Source organism: Chiloscyllium plagiosum, chromosome 2 (genome assembly GCF_004010195.1).
Source record: "Chiloscyllium plagiosum isolate BGI_BamShark_2017 chromosome 2, ASM401019v2, whole genome shotgun sequence".
In the NCBI taxonomy this organism is placed as follows: domain Eukaryota; kingdom Metazoa; phylum Chordata; class Chondrichthyes; order Orectolobiformes; family Hemiscylliidae; genus Chiloscyllium; species Chiloscyllium plagiosum.
In genome coordinates, this window is record NC_057711.1 from 121758904 (window position 1) to 121781503 (window position 22600).

Here is a 22600-nt window from a genome sequence, read left to right on the forward strand (position 1 = left end):
TTATCAATGGAGCTGTGCTTAAGAGTAAAATTTTGAAGACCATTTTGTGGAAGTGTTGGGAAGAAAGCAACAGGAAGACGCCTCATCCTGATTTTCTCGTACTAATATGAAAAAATAAAGCAAGTGGCGACTTCAGTTCTTTACAAAAACATTTACAATATTACTACACCACTTAAAATCAAAGTGGGGTTTCTTTCTGAATAAACCTGCTCATCAAAAGTAGCTTTGAAATGACTATCATGCAACTGGTGTCATGCATATCAAAAAAAAGGTAATTTACAGTTTTTAACCTGCCAAGACATTTCATGATGTTTCTGTTACTTGCATAGTATTTCTGGAGAAATGCAAGGATTGGGATTTGCTGCAACAGATCATGTAGATTGAACCATTAAAAATGGAGTGAGGACATTATTTTGATGCCATTTTTTAAAAGAAAAGTGGATGTTTTATTCACAGCTAATTCTGTATGATCTATCAACCTAATTTACAATAGCTAGAACTCTAAAGATATAAGCTGAGGCCTGCTGTGTGATACTGTATATTAGGGCTTTGTTTTGAGATGTTATAAGCTGATATTAAATTACATTAACATAAGTTGACATGAGAGTGAATAATCTGACATGAAAATGATTGGGTATTATAGCAGTAATCTTACCTGTGTAAAAATTGGAAGATTCAGTTACCTCAAAGTGAATCTGACACCTAGAAGGTATGTGTTAATGCAGATAAATCTAGAGAACTGCAGCAATTAATATGGTGATAAATGTTAAGCTTTGAAGGAGTTTGGTTTTTTTCCACAAACCTTCAACTGTTGTCTCAGCCACTTAGAAATACTAGAATGCAGATTACAGCTGTTGTGAAATGCGTGTCAAATTGGAATTCCAATGAACTCTGTCTATAAGGTGGTTAATATTCCACAGCCATTGTTATCATGGGCAATGGTTGTGCAATTTTTCATATATCTCATATATGAAAGGAACAGAGACCAAATTTGTCGGAGCTTGAGACTTCAGAGCTGTGAAAAATGTGGGCAAATTCAATAATGCCAGATCGCAGCTATCTTTATGTTGAGTAGCAAAGAAATACAGTTAAATACAAAATCACAGTAAACACACCTTTAGATACATTACTGTTCTAGACACCAATCGATTTTTGAAGCAATCCACTGATGAATTTGAGGATGAATTGTATTCGCATCAAAATATTAAATCAATCAATCTGCTTAGCAGAAGAAATCCATGAAGTGAAATAATGAAAACTGACTCAAGCTGCTGATGGTCAACTCTAAGCTTGCTTAGAAGAGACCAGGGAGGAAACCGCCTGTCATCACCTTCAATTAGTTTGTGCTGTGAACAAAACATAGTGATTTGTATAGACTTGATTTATCAAAGGTTTCTAACAGGCTTTCTTATAATTTTAGAAGGAACGGTTGTGTTGCAATACTAGCCCAAAACACCTCTTAATTGTCAAGCTTTAGTACGTGCAGAGTAATTTAAAAACTGTCACTTTTGTCATCAATAATAACCAAATAAAATTCATAGTAATTTCCTTTTAAAACTATTTATCACATTCCAATTGAAATAATACATTTCCATAATACTATCTGAGATTTGGAGAAGTTTGGGAAGTCAGACTTAATGGGTTTAGCTAACAGCATTGGGCAAGAACGCATCATTGAATGTGAACAGCATTGCACTGCATTGCATTCATGTTCAACGATGATGACCACATCTCTTTAAAACAATGTAAAAATAATTATTTAATATTACTTAATAAATTATCACACCTCTTTAATGGCTAGGAGAAAGTGAGGATTGCAGATGCATTCCTGATGAAGTGCTTATGCCTGAAACGTCAATTCTTCAATTCGTCAGATACTGTCTGGCCTGCTGTGCTTTTTTAGTGCCATATTTTTTGACTCTCACCTCCTCGGAGCCCTGTCAGAGTTTGATATAGACCAATCAGTCTTGACTAAAGGATCTATGTCTGATTTATCTGTACTTTGAAAATGAAATGTTTGCCCAGATTTAATTTCTCTCAAAATAAATTAATTTTCAAATATCCCCAATCATATCTTCCTTTCTCTCTATCTACCAAGTGGTGAGGAATTTACTATTCTGTTGGCAGATGTGTTGCAACAATTATTTCCTTAACTGCAATGTTTGCCTTATTTTTAATGCCTTGTGACCAGAATTGGCTGATAAATTTGTTCATTCATTACAGTGAAGGGTTAGCAGAACTTGCACATGACAGACTCCAACAGCATCCACATCAGGATTTCATTGCACAGATTAGTGTTAAACACTTGGAATCACACAAAATGCATCCAATCTTTAAATTCTCAGATTATCAGAGACTAGATGTACAATTGAAGATGCACAACATGATTCTGTGGAATACCTAATGCATGCACCTTCGTGGGAATTAACTGGACAGATTCAGATTCCAATAGGCAATATTTTCAGCTTTCTGGGACCCTACGCAGATATATCCAAGATTCAGAAATTTCAGAGAGCTTCACAGTATTTACCTCGATAATCATCCAGGAAACGTCAGACAGACTAAAACCTAATATATAATTTGGAAAGTTACATACTTGATTCCCACCATCATCCCACACTCACATCCCAACTTTTTGACCTAACTACTCTGCTAATCTGACATGGATATCACCCTCAAACGTGACTACCACACCCGCCCCAACTACCATATAAACTATGAACATCATCTTACCTTTTAGTTTTGGTGTCTTACTCTGGACTAGTTTAGGTGAGACGCATTCAGGTCAAATTCAATTTGTTTCCACTAAGTTTTGAAGCACTTATTCTAAAAGTGTTTGGAAAGGTTTCATTTGAAATGCACGTAATCGCTGAGGTGCCCTTGTGTGAAGTGACTACTTGACAACCTGGTTGACTTGATAAGACTTGCCCTCCTGACCCGATGACCTCCCTGAGCAGTCTTGAATACCCCCACAATTTTGCCCAGCTACCCCTAGTCAGACTGTCAACTCCCATTGATCTGTCCACACCCAACCTAATTGCACTACCGACCCACCCAACCTGCCTATCCCCACATCTCTCAGCTTCCCTAGATATCCCTACCCTACCTCACTGGCGACCTCACCCTCAGACTTGGCTACCCCACAGTCTACTTCACCCACTAACATTTGTTTACTAACACTCAAACTGAACCTTTAAAGTCATCATACAGCAACTTGGGCCGTAGGAAGGGGTAGGGTGTGATGTGCCCCATCCTGCGTGACTTTACTCTGAAGGGGATTCCCCCACAGAGGCTCAGCATCCCTGTGAAATTCTGGCTCCAACGATCCCAGCAGAAATGCACAGCAGTGTTGAGTTGGCGAATCATAGGATTCCTACAATGTGGAAGCAGGCCATTTGGCCCATCAAGTTCACACCGATCCTCCGAAGATCATCCCATCCAGAGCCAGCTCCTTACTGGATCCCCATAGCTCTACATTTCCCATGGCTAATCCACCTAGCCTCCACCCTGAACACTAAGGGCAATCTAGCATGGCCAATCCACCTAACTTGCAAAAAGTTGGGTGTGGGAGGAAATCAGAGCATCTAAAGAAAACCTGCGCAAACAGGAGGAGAATGTGCAAACTCCACGCAGACAGTCACCCGAGGCTGGTGTCAAACCTGGGTCCCTGGTGCTGTGGGGCAGCAGTGCTAAGCACTGAGCCACTGCGCTGCCCACAAATTTCTGTTTAAGGTTGACAATCCGTAATCTTTGCCACTGCTTGGGCCAATAAGCTGAAAGGCTTTAAGATATTGTGATATCCTGCCAGACCACAACTGCAATTTGTCAAGAATCATTATACTTACGTTTAGTCATAGAATACTAGACTTACAGGTGACCACTTCTGACAAGACAGCCACATTTTCTTGTTGAAAACTGCGTTTTTACCTCCAAGAATTGTGAGAAATGCGCACTTGCCATTACTCTTCCAATTTAAAGCAAATTGACAATACTTGTGTGTTGTCTTTCCGACAGGTGGGAATTTGGAAAATGGAGTACCTGTTCATCCAGCTGTGGAGTAGGTCTACAGACCAGGGATGTGTACTGTATGCACCTTTTAGTTCGTGAAAGTCGTGAAACGGTTATCCTCAGTGAGAAGAATTGTCCTCAGCCAAAACCTGACAATGTGCAAGCCTGCAATCAGTTCAACTGCCATCCAGACTGGCACTCTGAAGACTGGCAACAGGTACTCCCTACAATCTGTTCGAACTTTGTATCATGTGACACTGAATTTAGGCCAATCAACCTGATATTGGCTCACTGAAAGACCTAGACAATTTAAAATTGCAGTTGAGAGTGTGTTGCTGGGGAGCGTCCGAGGAGCAGGAAAATTGACGTTTTGGGCCAGAACCCTTCATCAGGAACAAAATCGATTTTCCTGCTCCTCAGATGCTGCCTGGCCTGCTGTGCTTTTCCAGCAACACACACTCAACTCTGATCCCCAGCATCTGCAGACCTCAATGTCTCCTAATTTAAAATTGCATCCCAGCTTTATCTGCCAAACTCTGCAAATTAATCTTCTTCAATTACATGTCCAAATTTTTAATGAAATTTTCCATTGAATCTGACTCTATCATATTTTTCAGTAGTCTATTCCAAATTCTAACATTTCTCTGCATTTAAAAATATTCTTCACTTCTTCCCTTCAGAATCTTTGTTGATTATTTAAATCTTTAATGTTACTGATCCACTTGCTGAAAGGAATGATTTCTTCCTGCTTGCTCCATAAGAAGTCGTCGATATTTTTCGATACATCTATTAAGTCTCCTTTAGACTTCCCTGCTCAAAGGAAAATTAACTCAGCTATTCTAGTCTCTCCACGTATGCAATCACCTGATTCTTGGTATCAGACTGATAAACCTCATCTATACCCGTTTCATCTTTCCTGAAGTTTGATATCTAGAACTGGACACAAAGCCAGCGATCTATGAAGGTAATAGCTGTTTCACTAAAAAGAAAATGCATGCTCTAGAAATCCATCTATGGATGTATATACCATAGTTACTAATGGGATTGGCCTAAATATTACGCTATGGTCAATTTTATATACTCCACGTTTACTGCTGCTCACATTTGAAAACAGAGGATGGCATGGTGACTCAGTGGTTAGCACTGCCACCTCACAGCACCAGAGACCCTGGTTCGATTCCAGCAGTAGGTGACTGTGTGTGTGGAGTTTGCATATTCCTCCCCATCACTGCTTGGGTTTCCTCCAACAGACCAGAGATATGTTGTTTCAGTGGATTGGTCATGCTAAGAATTGTCCTGTAGTGTTCAGGAATGTGTAGGTTAGGTGGATGGGGTCAGTGTGAGTTGCTCTTTGGACGGTCAGTGTAGACTTGATGGGTTGAATGGCCTCTTTTTCCACTGTAGGGATTCTATATCTCCAGATGTTTCTACATCTCTCTTTCAGTTGGCTTGCCGATATAAAATTACAAAGTTGCTTTCAAGTCAATCCAAGAGTTGTGGCATATGATTAGCTTTCAGTTCTGTATATTTCCCTGGTAACTTTTAACATTTAATGCTCAAATAGAATGAACAATTTTGTTTGTAATGCATGAAAGATAAATGTTAAAAGTTAAAAATATATTTTTGGAATCTTTGAAAAACAGTGCGTGAATCTTATATGTATGCAAATATATATAGACATTTTTTTGAAACCATTGGATTTCAAAATAAAGATATTTGGATGTTCGTTGATTTTTGTGAAGGGTTTTAAATGTTAATTAGATCAGTCTTTAAAACCAGTATGCGTCAGAGAGCAGGTGACTGCAAAGCTTCCAACAGTGTTCATGCAGGTTTGTTTATAATATGTAGGTTTATGACAGGTTCGAGTAAACATTCAGCTATTAGCTGTAGCAGAGTTTCGGATGAGCAAGTTTTTAAAAACAATTCTTACTAAGCTCAAAGACTTTTTGTTTCAGTTCAAAGGAAAGCTGGCTGAAGTAAGTGCTGTCTCTCATCTTGGTTGGATCAGTTAAGAGAATACGTTATGTCAGTAAAAGAGTTTAGTTGTGAAACTTCCAGTCTCAGGAATGTTTAATTGAAACTCTGCAGATTATTAACAGACTAGAAAGTCTAAGATCTCAGCCCTGTGGCCAGTCAAGTGAAAAAGGTTCGCAGGACAGGAACTGAGAAGAAGCAGTTCAGTCAAACCCATAGACTGGACAGAGAAGGAAAATTTCCCTGGGTTTTGATTACCTGCAAAGTGACAGTGTTGCAGAGAAATTTGGGCATCTTGTTTTGCTATGTATTTTGTAACCTTTCAACTGTCATGTTTAGATAACTTGATTTGATTTGTTTTATTTTAATTTCCTTTGTGCATTAAATGTTCTGTTTTATTGTTATATCCAAATCTGCAGCCTTGCGTGTTTCAGTTTCAATGAAAGACTGCCAGGTTAAATTAATAAACAAAAGTGATCTATCAAGCCAGATTTTATTCTGGGATCTGGTTAAACCATTAGTAATATCAACTAGGATCATAACAATTCTTTTTAAGTGCTTGCTTGTTTTTCAAGTTATCCCGTATCATTGGATTAGTGTACCTGCTGTTGAAAAGAGAGGCGTACAGGCAGATCCACATCCTTCGCAATACTTCCCTTGTAACCTAGAGATGCTGCCAAGGATTTTACTACTTCTTGCTAAAAGTTGCTTCCACTTAGCATCCCCCATGAAATAGAGCTTGGGTCAGGAACTGAGCAGAGTGACAGTGACACTGAGATTTGTGTTGATTCATGGCATTCAGTTTTTTGAATTTCACTGATTCCTTAATTGGCCACTGGGCATCCAAAACCATTCATATGCAATTAATTACTTTATAAATGCAATAGCTGTTAAAATGTAGGAAATGTAGCATCCAATTTGCACCCAGCAAGCTCCCATAAACAGCAATAAGATATTAAAAGCAGATAATCTGTTCTCATGCTGTTGACTGGAGGATACATTTTTGGCAAGATACTGGGGACTTATTGGTAAGTTAGATGCAGGCATGTATAACATCTGTATTCAAAATGACAGATGTAACAACTTTAGACCTGTTAAACTTTATTCGATGAAAATAATGCAGTTTATCCTGAGAAATATTTATATAATGTTAACTATTCATTGTTTGTAAATAGTAGTTATGGTGGATTTAGAAATTGATGTTTTTGCATGACAAATTTATCTTCATTTCCTAAGGGCACTGAGTTAAACCTTAGACCCCAAATCGAAAGCCAGTTGATAAAGTAAACTCTGGAACTGAATTAGAACAAGTCCTCATGAGCTGATTTAGATCACAAGGCTCTACGTTTTTACAGAACTGATATATTTCTCATATTTATCTCTGCTTTTAAAATGTCAGTCTCATGGAACAATTTTTTTTCCAAGCTCATTAATTGGGTTTGGCCACCATCAGCCCAGCTGGCATTTTTTGCCCATCACTGATTGCCCCAGCCGAAAATAAACTCCATGGATGGAGTCATCTCATAGCTCAGAGTACTGCTGTCAACACAATCAAACTGATTCCCTGCCCATGCAGGTTAACTGCTAATCTACTTCTCGCATCTAAATGCATATTTCTTGATCTTTTGGTTTCATGTTTTAGGAAAATGGCTATCATGTAATTAAGTTAACAAATATGTAACACATTGACCCAACAATTATAATATGAACTCTGTTAGTTTGAATACACCTTCAGAGGTACCAATTTGTGTGAATCTTCACATTCCAGATATTTGTCTTGTATAAAGATCATCAATTATGAAGAGCCAAGCTCAATGTTAATCAAGTCCACAGAGAACCTTGGTGCACATGCAGAATAAAACATTAAAATCAAAGAATTATACAATATAGAATAGGCCCTTTGGCCCATCGAATTTATACCACTAAACGATACATTACTACCTACACTAGTCCCAATTTTCTGCAATAGAAATATCCCATGGCATTATTGGAATTATTCTCCAGCATATGCATATAAATGGTTCAATGATTCTAGAGCATTAATTTGAGGAGTACAATCTAAAGGTAGCTGCCTGAAGTGATGCACAGGACAGGGATAGACTTGTATGATCAACGGCCTTTTCCCATCCACAATAAATTTTAAATTTTCACTGAAACTTCAAGAATGTATCACTGTACATTACAGCGGAACAGTCTTCACCTATTCCTGTTTACAATTGAGGTCTTGCATTTCATGGTTTACCCCCTTTGCATTATCAGAATGGCTTTGTGATAACCTTAATGGCTTTTGATTCATTGTGACAAGTGAAAAAATGCTGATCTAAAACCAGTTGGATTTATGGTGATGTAACATTAAAATACCTGTGCAACTTTCACCTTTAGGCTGTCAAGACTAATCACACGGTTAATGCGAGGGTGTGTTCATCCTAAGAAAAAGGACCTCAGAAATTCAAGCCTGCATTTAATTAATGAAAAAATAACTTCCATCCCAATTTCCATCCAACCTGATGTCACATTGCTATGATTGAGCCATATTACTGATCCCCTCGGTATTCCATTGTACACCGTACCTTCACTGTCAGCCTCTCTCTGTCATCCTTTGCTGCTGTCTGGTGGCCTCCAATGACCTTTTCCATCCCTTTGCCCCATTGTCTGGCACCTCTTGACTTTACTGTAAAGAAGCCTTAGGGGAGGCCAATATGTGGTTGCTACTTCTGATCTGTGCCCTCTGGTACCAAACTCTCCCAGAGAGAATGGAGCACTTTGATTAAGTCTGAACTTGTTTGTTTCCCCTACCCACTTCCACCTCATGATTCATTCTGTGACTAGAGGATGGAGTGCAAATCTATGCACACATCCAGCAAGAACAGAGTGTACTTAGTCTCCATGGCTGTCATCAATCTGTCTCTGGAGACTGATCGATGCAGGTGTCCTGGTGCCAACATGGCGTTGATAATGTTGGTGGATTCTTCTATCCTCTGATCCAGCTTAGTGATAGCCTCGGACAAACCTGGCTGGTGTTTCTGGTCTGTGCATTTTCCACAAAGTCATAGAAGGCCAAGACCATGTAATCATCTTCTCCCTAGCGATAAGCAGTGCCTGGTGTCTGGAGGTCCTCCGCGTACCTGTTACCTTGAGGATTTCTTCCTTTTTTCTATTCATTCATGGGACATAGATATTACTGGATGGCCAGCATTTATTGCCTGTACTCACTTGCTCTTGAGAAGGTGATGGTGAGCCTCTGCCTGTAACCACTGCAGTCCAAGTGCTGCTGGTAGACCCACAATGCCATTAGGGAGTCAATTCCAGGAATTTAACCCAGTGACAGTGAAGGAATAATGATATATTTCCAAGTCAGGATGGTGGGGAGCTTCCAGATGACAGTTCCCATGTATCTACTTCTCTTGGCCTTCTAGATGGGAGTGATCATGAGTTTGGAAGGTGCTATCCCAGTTTCCATCACAGTCCTGACTAATGCCTTGTAGATAGAGGGCAACCTTTAGGGAATCAGGAGGTGAGTTACCCAGTGCCACCCTCACTTCTGACTTGCTGTTGTAGTTACTGTGTTTGTGGTGAGCCCAGCTGAGATTCTGGTCAATGGTAACCCCAAAGATGTTGATTGTGGGGATTCAGTAATGGTAACATCATTGATTATCAAGGGGCGTTGGTTAGATGGTCTCTTATTGGAGATGGCCACTGCCTGGTATTTGTGTGGCATGAATGCTACTTGCCACTTATTGGCCCAAGCCTGGATATTGTTCAGATCTTGTTGCATTTGAACATTGACTGCTTCAGTATCTGAGGAGTCACACATGCTATTGAACATTGCACAATCGTCAGTGAACATTCCTACTTTTGACCTCATGATAAAAGACAAGTCATTGTTGAAGCAGCTGAAGATGGTCTGGCCTAGGATACTTCCCTGAGGAACTCCTGCAGAGATGTCCTGGAGTTGAGACGGCTGATCTCCCGTGACCACAATAGTCTTCCTATGTGCCAGCTATGGCTCCAAACAGTGGAGAGTTTGCCTCCGATACCCATTGGCACATGTTTTGCTAGGGCTTTTTCTTGCCACAGTCAGTTAAATGCAGCCTTGATGTCAAGAGCTGTCACTCTGTCCTCACCTCTGGAATTCAGCACTTTTGTCCGTGTTTGATAAAAGGCTGTAATGAAGTCTGGAATGGAGTGGCCCTGGCAGAACCCAATCTGGGCATCATTAACTAACTGCCGGCTCAAAGTGGAGAGAATCTCCAAGAAGATCGCACGTATCGACACAGACATCAAGTTATTCCAAATAAACCTGTTGGACTATAACCTGGTGTTGTGATTTTTAACATCATTAAGCAGGTTATTGCTGAGCAGATGCAGCTTGATAGAACTATTGATATCTTCCATCACTTTACTGATGATCAGTAGTAAACTAATGAGGCAGTAATTGGCTGGGTTGAATTTGTCCTGGTTTTTGTGCAGAGAACATACCTGGACAATTTTCCACATTATTAGATTGATGCCAGTGTTGTAACTATAGTGGAAGAGCTTGGCTAAAGGAGCGGCAAGTTCTGGAACACAAGTCTTCAGTATTATTGCTGGAATGTTGTCAGAGCCCATAGCCTTTTCAGTACCCAGTGCCTCCAAATGTTTCTTGATATCATGTGGAGTGATTTGAATCACTAAAGATTAGTACCTAGGATATTGGACATGCCTGGAGAATGCAAAGATGGACCACACAACTTGATCAGACTTGGACATACACCAGTGACATGCTCACCAGATTGTGCTCTTGTCTATCCTAGAGAGGGTACCCTCCGCAGTGACCATTTTGGAGCTCCTGGAACATGGAGGTGAAAGGCTTGCCAGTGCATTCTCTGAAGATTCAGTTGTTTCCTCCTCAAGGTAGAGGCAATGGTCTCCACTGTTTACTCTTTGAGGTAGAGATTCGCTCAGAGTCATCACTGCCTGCCTGAGAGAAGGAAGTGAATTTGTAGTTTTAAAGGGATGAAAGCTTGTGCTGATTAAAAATGAAGTAGCAGTGGTGATAATGAGAGAGCTCTGCACAATTAGGTTAATTCTGTTAGTTGATATCTGAGGATTCTCCATTTGCATTTGAGTGGTCGTGTTCGGTCTCCAATCTAACAGAGCAGTTTTTCTTTCAAAGGAATATGCCCACCCCACCACCACCAGCACTGGTGTTAGCCCCAAGATTTTCTTGCAATAGAACATAGAACATAGAAAAATACAGCTCAGTACAGGCCCTTTGGCCCTCGATGTTGCGCCGATCCAAGCCCACCTAACCTACACTAGCCCACTATCCTCCATATGCCTATCCAATGCCCGTTTAAATGCCCATAAAGAGGGAGAGTCCACCACTGCTACTGGCAGGGCATTCCATGAACTCACGACTCGCTGAGTAAAGAACCTACCCCTAACATCTGTCCTATACTGTACACAATATTCCAGATGCGGCCGTACCAGAGTCTTATACAACTGCATCATGACCTCAGGACTCCGGAACTCAATTCCTCTACCAATAAAAGCCAGTACGCCATATGCCTTCCTCACCGCACTATTTACTTGGGTGGCAACTTTCAGAGATCTGTGTACATGGACACCAAGATCCCTCTGCTCATCCACACTACCAAGTATCCGACCATTAGCCCAGTACGCCATCTTTTTGTTATTCTTCCCAAAGTGAATCACCTCACATTTAGCTACATTGAATTCCATTTGCCACCTTTCTGCCCAGCTCTGCAGCTTCTCTATATCCTGCTGTAACCTGTCACATCCTTCCTCACTGTCAACAACTCCACCGACTTTCGTATCATCTGCAAACTTGCTCACCCAACCTTCTAGCCCCTCCTCCAGGTTATTTATAAAAATGACTAACAGCAATGGTCCCAAAACAGATCCTTGTGGAACACCACTAGTAACGGCACTCCAAGATGAACCTTTACCATCAACTACTACCCTCCGTCTTCTTCCAGCCAGCCAATTCCTAGTCCAAACCTCCAACTCACCCTCAATACCATACCTCTATATTTTTTGCAGTAGCCTACCATGGAGAACCTTATCAAACGCCTTGCTAAAATCCATATACACCACATCTACCGCTTTACCCTCGTCTACCTCCTTAGTCACCTTCTCAAAGAATTCAATAAGGTTTGTGAGGCACGACCTGCCCTTCACAATGAGACAAAGTGAATGACTGTGTCTGGTGGAGTGGATGGAAGAGCAGCTAGTGACAATGCAAAAGCAGGAGAGCTGCTGAGGTGTCCGAAGTGAGTGTGTAGGAAATGCAATAGTTGGGAAGGCTTATTAGTTTTGGAGGATGGGGTGAGTGAAAGCCATCAAGTTGACACTATGCATGCAATAGTGAGTTTTGTAGTCTGTGAGCCTTGGTGATATGCGCCTGCAGTGGCAAAGTTAAATTAAGTAGTGGCCCTGAGAGTATGAGGTAGTATAGAGAAGGTATGGACTTAGTCTGATTGAAGACAGTAGATCATTAACTTGAGGCACTGCAATGAGCTGGGCTGCAGTCTGTGTTAAAGCTGCCTGAATTAACAGAACCTCCAGATCCCTGCCCACAAAGTAGGAAGCTAACTTTTCTTTCGGTCCATGCCTTCAGTGATGATGATAGAACACAACATTATGATAGGCAGTTCTTGACTTCCAGCATCTGAAATGAGGAGTTGCTGGATCTAATGTCTTAACAGGCATGAATGCTGTAAGGTCCTAGCTGTGGAGAGCAGTTCCACCATTCCTGATGCATGATCCCACAAGAAGGGCATTTGAGAAAACAATTGCACAATTATTGAATTGAAGCTTGCATGACAAAAGTGCCTGTGAGTTATGGTAGGCCAGGCAGTATGAACCTTGCTGCATAAAACACTACAACTGAAAAGGGGAAAATAATGCTCATAGCCTCTAGAACCACAATTTGGAAGTGATGGTGTTAGACTGGAGTGTACAAAGTTAAAAATCACACAAAACCAGGTTATAGTCCAACAGGTTTATTTGGAAGCGTAGCTTTCGGAGCACTGCTCTTTCATCGAGTGGTTGTGGAATGTAATATCATAGGGCACAGAATTTACAGCAAAAGTTTACAGTGTGATGTAATTGAAATTATGTTTTGAAAAAGATCTGAATTGTTTAAGTCTCTCATTTTGTCGAATGACCATGTTGGTTTCAGTCCTTTCATATGTAAATTCCAGATCTTTCTCAAGTGAGCTTTAGTAATAGGTGCCATGTTGGCCCAGATAATGCATTGAAGGTGTGAGGTGCCCTGTGTGAGACTGTCTGTGTCCCTATGTTTGGACCAATTCTAATCTAAAAAAGGGATTTACTGAATCTTACATGGATTCATGCAGTTTTTGAGCAAAGTAAAAGTAATTCTGCAAGTCCAAATTCACCCCACAAACTTGTGTGTGTGTGGGTGGTGATGGTGGAGGGGGTGGAGAGCGGTATGAGTTTCTGAGAGAGTGTGAGTGTGAGTGTGTGTGTGTAGTGCAGTGGGGTCACCTGTAGTGTAACATGAAAAAAGGTTCTGGTTGAGGCCATCCCCATGGGCACCGAATTTGGCTTTCAGACCCATACACACACACTCTGTCACATAGACTCTCTCTCTTTTGCTCACACATACACTCCCACACTCAGACACGCACCCTCTTACAGACTTATACCCCTTTGCACTCACACTCACACACATGCACACTCTCTCGCAGACACTCATCCACCCCCACTGCACACATACACCCAGATAAGTTTGTGAGGTGAATTTGTACTGCAGAATTACATTTTATTTTCCTCAAAAACTGCATGAATCCATATAAGATTCTGTAAATCCGCGTTTTAGATTAGAATCAGTCTGAACTGGGGCACACACAACCTCACACCTTCAATGCATTATCTGGGCTGACATGACACCTATTTTTAGATTAGATTCCCTACGGTATGGAAACAAGCCACTGAGCCCCAACAACAAGTAACCCACCCAGACCCATTTCCCTCTGACTAATGCACCTGATACTATGGGCAACTTAACATGGCTAATCCACCTGACCTGCACATCTTTGGATTGTGGGAGGAAACCGGAGCACCCACAGGAAACCCAAGCAGACACAGGGAGAATGTGCAAACATTGACCAGAGGCTGGAATTGAACCCAGGTCCCTGGCACTGAGACTGCAATGCTAACCACTGTGCTGCCCTCATTTGAGAATGTAACTTTACGAAAGTTCTGGGATATGAAAGAACTGAAACCAACATGCCTATTTCAAAAGATGAGAGACTTAACAAACAATCCTGGTCTTTTTCAACATATAATTTCAGTTACATCACACTGTAAACATTTGCTATAAATTCTGTGTCCTATGATCTTATACTCCACAACCACCTGATGAAGGAGCAGCGCTCTGAAAGCTACGCTTCCAAATAAACCTATTGGACTATAACCTGGTGTTATGTGATTTTTAATTTTGCAAGCCTCTATTCATCATCTCAATGAAACTGGTTACTAATATGCAACGAATGACTACTAATTCAAATCAAGATCCTCTTCTACTTAGACAGTAAGTGCTTTTCCTCTGCTACATTAGACCAATTTGCCACTTCTGCAAATCCAGCAGGAACATTAAAGCACTTGTGCAGCTACAACTACAGATGTACGGTGGACATTTATATATGTGGACAGACAGGCTCATATCTGCACAACGTCTGCCAGCCTCCCAAATCTCCTTCATTCAGTCCATATTTTCAGACTCTTTCACTACCATTATTTTATCAATTACCATGTTGGATAATGGTTTCCTTCACTAGCTCAGAGGCCACCCATTTTCATTCCAGAGCAAACTCAATGCTCCTGCTTGGAGGAACATTTTTTTTAAGCAAAAGCCATGTGGAAGTGGTTGTCCTGGACTCATATTGATTCCTTAATCAGCCTCACTAAAACAGATAATCTGATCATTATCACAAAGCAAAGTATGATCTTACTGTGCACACTTTGATGACTGCAGTTTCCATAACACAACGACTATATTTCACAAGTGTTTAATTACCTATAGCATGTTTCAAAATGTGCTGAGTTTATTAAATGCACTATATAAATGCAAGTGTATTTCTCCCGCCTCCCCCCCCCCCACATTATCCTTTACAGAGCAGTTGGATAAGGGAGACAAAACTTTCTAAATCAAGCCAGATGTTAGAAAGTGCTGCTCACACCTTAACCACACTCAATCATTTAAATTCTTTTATCAATGCTATAACAGTGCAAGTCTGTCTTAATTGATAGAAAATGCTTGAGAACATCTATTTTGAACTGAAATACTGTGATTATGGAGAATTCCCACAGATGGATATCTGTTTAAAAAAAATGCTAGATCTATTTTATTGTTACTTCTGGTACTGTGGGATTGAGTGGAAAAATGCAGTGAAGCCTCAAAAATTTCTAGTAAATTTGTACTCCATTACTTTCTGACATATGAAGACATATGGTGGACGCAAGCCAAGCCTCATGGTAAGGAGAAAAAACTAACATCATTTTTGGAAAAGGTCATTTCAGTTTTCAATAGTCTGTTAGACCGACTCAACTTTGACCTCATTAAATCTATCATTATATATTATGGGGACTTGCACATGAATAAGTAGAATATTAAATACAGTGGAGCACATGAAAATCCAAACATATTGTTTGTAAAGAAGATCTAAAAATGAAACAAAAGATAAGTGTTGCTCATTATAGAAGCTTCCTGCTGAGGGGAGTCTCGTGTATGTTGCTTACCAAGAGCACTGGTTTTGTTTGTAACACAGGAGCTATAAGAATTTATCATAAGCTGTCATTTTGGAATGTTACAGCTCCTTACAGACGTTTTCAATCACAGGCCCCATCAGATGTTTTCATGGCTGATTAAAACTGAGCCACTCCTGCAAGCATTAAAAAGCTGGAGTGACTGCTTTTATTAACCATGAGAGCGCAACATCTTTGGAAATTGTTAAAAGGCATCTGATGACTGACTTTAGTAGATAACTGACTGACTGTCTGGATTAACCAAGGCTGATGTTCACAGTACGAGGTAATGGGTGTTATCCAGCTGTGAAATGAAAGATGGCAAGGAATTTAGTTGTTGCCAAAATATCATGACAAAGCACAGGAAAGTTACCAACATAGATTTAGGAAGACAAAGACAAAACAGTAGGACCAAAACATCTGGAAATTAATTATGTTCCTGATTATTGTTACTCAGATGCTGGTTATTGGTATCACATAACTTGGCTGACTCCCAATTCTTTGGCAATTTTTTTTCGTATAGATTAATATAACTTACTTTCTTTTGAAGCTCCACTCGGAAAGTAAAGTACTGACTGTAAATGTTGGTTTGTTACTCTCAACGTATATAAAGCGTGCAAAAAGGGACAGCAATAGTTCATCTTCTTTGACAAATCTGTCTGCTCTTGATCTGGTGAACTGAGACACCTCAGTATCCCCAAGATCCCCTATCAGCAACTTCACATAAATCCACAGACCCCACCTCAGTATAGCACATCCCAAGATTCATATCCCAAGTGTGCAATAAAAAGTGTAGTCACCATTTCAAAATCGCACATTTCTTTCTTTTTATCTTGCAATGCTTTCTTTAATGATTGTGGTTAGTGGTGAAATATATAAATATTTAATAATTTCGGAAGCAAAGGAGTACAATTGGCTTTCTCTACAGTACATGCTTTGAAATTGAAATATAAAACTAGAACTGCTGTGTTGTTTTCTATCATGGAAGGATATCACAGTGACATGACAGTTTTACACAAGATGTTTTCATGACCTAATAAGGGATACAATTTTAGAATAGAAATAAGGGTAGGAGGTGCAGACATTATACAACTTATATAAATTTCAGTTTTTCAAGTGGATCTGCATAGGTTTGTTGAAATTACATATTGCGTTTGGATAAAGTGGCATTAGTGGAAGAGTCTAATTAAACAAGCTTGGACAAATGCAATTTCATCACTATTTTGAAAGCATGATTTCTGGCTTTATTCTGATATAATATTTTGGCACGTTTACCAGTTTATGTGTTGTGCCTTTGATAGTTATTATGGTTTTTTATGAGGTTTTGAAAACTGTTCCCCTTTGTTCAATGGTGTTCATATTATCAAGAGAATTATGGCTGATTTAAATATGTTATTTTCTGCACTAATTCTATTTTACCTGTTATTTAACAGACACATTTTCTGACTGTGCACTGCACATATATGTTCCCTGTGCACTTAAAATCTCTCAACCGGTCTTCTTCCAGTCCACCTGCACGTACCTTCCCAAATGTCAGTAATGATGGGGTTGAAATGCATCTCTGCATATTCTCAGCAAAAATGTTTGTGAAATAACTATCTTTTTCATCTTGAAGTGTTCACAGAGCTGTGGAGGTGGTGTGCAGGTTCGACAGGTCCTTTGCAAGCAGAGACTGGCAGATGGGAGTTTTATGGATCAAGCAGAGGAACTCTGCCTCTCTCTTAAGCCAAACGACCATCGGATCTGTGGGGATGTGGACTGTCCGGCCGAGTGGTTGGCTTCTCAATGGCTAGAGGTAGGATCATCTACTGCTCATGTAATGAACCAATTTTGAGCTTCTGACTTCGAATTGGGATTCATTCTACATAAGAATTATAGCAAGCATGTATTCACTCAAATAAAGTCAATTCTAGGATTGAGAATGGCCATTGTCTGTGGTCACTATTTGAATACAGAGAAGGCTTATGTGAATTGTAAATAATTGAGAGGCATATATTCTCACAGTGGCGATATTTTGTTTCATGTGACATTCTTGACGCACCAACTCAGCATTCAGGGAAACAACAAAGCATTACCCAAAGAGGCAGATTAAAGGATTAGCAGAGTCTTAATGGCGGAAGGTGTTGGCACTTCTGTAATCAATGACGACTAAGATGTACAAAGGCAAATGCTGGTGCTCAAGTTGGCAGTAAGGTAATATAAGATTATCAGTGTGTTAATGTTGGTTAGGGATAATTGTAGTGATCAGGTCAGCCAGGGGGACCTCATAGAATACGAGGTCCCTGATTGGGGCTATTAATCTGGTCCAATGAGGAAGCCCTGGCTGACAGATAAAAAGAAGAGGAGTTTGTTCTTCACTGTGTCCTGCACCTGCACATACACAACACGGGTGCTGGGGAAGAATAAGCACTGCTACTGTCACGTGGTAGTGTAGGGAAAAAAAGAAAAAATGATAAAAATGAAAAAAATAAACAGGTGTATCAGACATCCTGACACTCTGAGAGCTGCCTAAAAAAGAGAAAAAAAAGAAAAAAAGGAGTGTCAGACATTCAGACACTCTGAGATCTGGATTTGAGGGAGCTGGACCAGTGTCAAAGACTTTCCACATGTAAATAAAGGGTGGCTGAGTGATGGATATTGACCTCAGTTGTATTATTTCAATAATAGGGTGGCACGATGGCTCAGTGGTTAGCACTGCTGCCTCACAGCACCAGGGTCCCAGGTTCAATTCCAGCCTTGGGCAACTGTCTGTATGGAGTTTGCACATTCTCCCCGTGTCTGCATGGGTTTCCTCCCACAGGCACAAAAATGTGCAGGTCAGGTGAATTGGCCATGGTGTTAGGTGCATTAATCATTTTGAAAGACTGATTTGAATCACTGATTTTAATATGGCTTTTTCTCCTAATTGGGATGTATCAACCTTGTTGCAGTGACTACAGCCTGTAAACAGATCATGTTGGTACAGACATCCAGTTTTTCTTGATGACCTAACTGAGAAATACCCTTTATCTATCCTAGTGTTCAACAACCTGTGGGGAAGGCACACAGAGGCGTGATTTATTTTGCAGGAAAGTGGGTAAAGATGGTGTTTCCAACATTCTACACAAGGCTAATTGCTCGCACCTACCTCACCCACCATTGCTCAAATCTTGTTCCTTCCCACCCTGTGCCAGTAAGTTTAATGATTTTCTGCTTAACCATTTTGGAATAACTTTAAATGTTGCATTTAATATATAAACTGAAATTCAAAGGTTTAATAATTTGCTATCTTACTTAATATGCAAAAAATGTTTTATTCAGTTCTAATTCAGTTCTGATAATTCTCTTCAGTAGCTTTATTTACAAGAAGATAAAAATTCCTAAAGCATTAAGTTATTTATTAATCTCAAACTTCAAGCCCCAATATTTATGTTTTTCAACTGTTTAGACTTTGCAACTGTTTTGATATTTTTAATCAAGCATCATTTTACAGTCGTTATTTACTTTCAAACCAACTCTGCTTTCAATCCTTCAGGACACTCTCGATTATGAATTATTTTGTGATCATTATTGTATTATTTTCTGATTTATCAGTTGGAGATACCAAGCATTCCAGTTTCTTGTTCAGCCAAATCAATATTCCTGTATGTTGCCTTATCAAACAACTTTAATTAGGAGGAAGTGAGGACTGCTGCAGTCAGAGTCGAAAAGGGTAGATCCAATCTCGCCCTCTTGACCTATTCTACACGTCAATCTTCCTTCCTATGTATCCAATCCACCCCAGAATCCTGCTCCTCGGATGCTGCCTGACCTGCTGTGCTTTTCCAGTGCCACCCTTTTCAACTACAAAACCATTTTAGTTGTCTCATGAGTGTCTGACAAGTTGTACATTTGTATTTTGTATCATTTGGAAATCACAGAAATCCTTCAGTGTGGAAGCACTGACCCTTTGGAGCACATACCATCCAGACCCAGCCCCCACCCGATCCTCGTAATCCTGCGTTTCCCATGGCTAATACACCTAACCTAGATATACCTGGACACTATGGACAATTTAGTGTGGTTAATCCATCTTACCTGCACATCTTTCGACTGTGAAAGGAAACTGGAGTCCACAGTAGAAACCCAAACAGACACAGGGTGAACGTGCAAACCCCACACAGCTGAGACTGGAATCAAACCTGGGTCCTTGGTGCTGCAGGGCAGTAGTGCTAACTTTGAGCAACTGTATTCAAACTTGCCTATTTGAACTCATTGTTTCTCTCACAAAGTTGGCAGCGGGTGGGAGAGGGGTAGAAATTAGTCCATTGTCTGGACCCAGGCCCTGAGCTGTCAAGGGAGCACGTGCCCTAAGCAAGAGGCATGAAAGTATCTGAAAATAAGTTGTCAGGCCTCATCTGAAAATAGTAAGCTGCTGGTCATACCACCACCTGCCTGCACCAGAGCACCTCGCCATTAAAGGCTTTTGGAAGTAAAAAATGCTGATCTCAACTCCTTTGGAATCCATCAAACGTTGGTTACACCTAGATCCAGAGAAAGTGGTTTCCTACACTAAAAAAAACTTTGGGTTACAGCGAGATGGTGAGTGAGCAGATCTGGCTCATATTTCAGCGGGGGTCCAAGTGTTAGATCTTGTGAATGTGTAGATTTGAGCCCATTTATGAAGCCAAGGACTCCATTCCTCAGATTTGAGATTGCTTTAGTATTGAATCCATTATTCCTACTTGTCTCTATGTTCATTTAGACAAATTTCCAATTGTGGGGTCACATTTCAAACCACTAAGCTTTCAGACAAGACAATGCCCCATTTTTCTGCTTAAATTTAATTAGCGTCAAATGTATTTTTTTGGCTGTAGGATTGAATGGAAAGGAGTACAAATCTTCTGAACGCCAAGGACCTTACATACTCGGTCTTCGAAAAGTTTATATTCAATTAAAGAAAGAAAGGAAACTGCAGTTCACAACTGGTGGGCAGGCTTACCTGCTTCCCAAAACATCAGTGGTCATCAGGTGTCCTGTCAGAAGATTCCGGAAGTCCATGATAACATGGGAGAAAGATGGAAAACATTTGTCAAGCTCACCACATGTCACTGTTACTCATTTTGGTTATATCAAAATAAATCGTCTTAAACCAATAAATATTGGCACTTATACATGTATAGCAGGACTTGTACGTGATGATTTTGTGATTAAAATAATTGGAAATAATAATAAACTGATTGAGCCCCCATCCAGTAAACAAGAAGAAGCCATAGGGAAAGGAATCTCAAATGAAGCAGTAAGTCCAAAGGACAAATACATGCCAGGTTTGAAGATGAACGGTAGCAAGTCAGACAAAAATCGATTCTTCTTAAACCACCAAAATCAGTATGATGGAATTATTCATAAACTGTTGGAGATAAAAGGCTGGTCTCGTGAGAGCCTAGATTCGAGAGAGTCACAGTGGTCCATAGAGAAGGACTTCACTTCTTTGGAGGATGCGAGCGTGGAATCTATTATTCCATTAACGTATGTAATTGATCAGGAAAGACTGGATGAAATTAGTCAGGCTATATCACAGCAGACTGAAGACCTAAAGGATGCTTTTGCTACTCACGCTATTGGCCAACTGGTTGCTGAGATTTCTAAGAGCCAACTAGATGCTGTTGAATCTAAACTGAAACATGAAGAGGGAAACTCAGATACCAGTTCAGTGAAACCTTCTTTCCATAAAATCACTACCAATGGCCATGGAGTATCAAAATTATACCCAGTAGATCGGTCCAATTCGAAGGAGTCTATTCATACATCTAAAGAGCCATTCAAGGCACCAGTAATACTGCAGAAGGCCAATGACAAAGGATTGTCTCTGTCGGCAGAGGTGATTGCTAATGTGGGCCATACAGTACTGCTGACTGACTGGACCCACACATTGGTGCTGAGGTGTGAAGCAAAGGGAAACCCAAAACCTGTCATTAGCTGGACAATGAATGGCCAAATGTTGAAATACAGCCACAGGTATGATCAGTTTTATTCAATATGTTTATGGTCATCAGTAAATGTGTTGATGCATGCATCACCATTCATTCTCTTCACACGTGTATCTTAATCCTCAGGAACTAATAACTTCTAAGAATTCCCCACACCCTAAGTTGGTGATTTTTCCAATCATTAAGAATCATTATAATTACAATCAGGAAGTTGGCTTATAGTGTAATTTTATGTTAGGAATAATGTTTTTGAAGAAAATCTAACACTGTACAAAAATGTAAAATGAGCAATCATTTTGTCAAATTATTTTTTTACAGCACTTTTTATATCTGTTCTACCATGTTTGGCAAATAGCCAACAGTCGGTGCAAACAAGAAAAAAGCCAGTTCTGGATAGTTGGAAGTATTTTGTCGTAATGTGTTTTATTAGATATCCACATTAAGCTCTCAACTTTCAACTTCAGAATCATTATCTAAAATTTTTTTTAAGTTGTTGTATTTACATCTAGCAACATCATACAGTATTTTATAGACATTTTCTTAAAAAAAAAACACTTCACATGCTCTCCTTTTAGTTAAAGACACTAGACACACTCAAAATCTGAGCATTAGTGCCTGGCGAGACAGTTTTCACACCTAAGGAAATAGTGTTACCCTCATGATGTAAGTGCTTCAGCCCCAGCATGTGATCTGGTGAAATGTTGCTGAACTAGCTAAGAGGTGACTGGATAGAAATATGTGCAAGAAGGCTTGATTCATTGGTGAAAAGTGATTATACAATAATGGCCTTTATTGAGGTGGCACAACATTGAAATTAGTAGCTCAGACTTTTGGAATTTTTGTAAATGACTAAATAATAAAACATTTAGATTGACTTAACGATTCTAAAGGTT

At 40.0% G+C, this 22600-nt stretch overlaps 1 protein-coding gene across 2 annotated transcripts in view; it reads left to right on the forward strand.

Moving 5' to 3' along the window:
• Nucleotides 1-22600, forward strand: part of LOC122563665 (ADAMTS-like protein 1) — a 561186-nt gene that overhangs the window by 465869 nt on the left and 72717 nt on the right. For both annotated transcript variants that reach the window (XM_043717704.1, XM_043717714.1), the window contains 4 exons: nt 4015-4225; nt 17375-17554; nt 18778-18931; nt 20595-21735. In XM_043717704.1, coding sequence (XP_043573639.1) covers nt 4015-4225; nt 17375-17554; nt 18778-18931; nt 20595-21735 — 1686 coding nt within the window. The remainder of the gene's footprint in view (nt 1-4014; nt 4226-17374; nt 17555-18777; nt 18932-20594; nt 21736-22600) is intronic.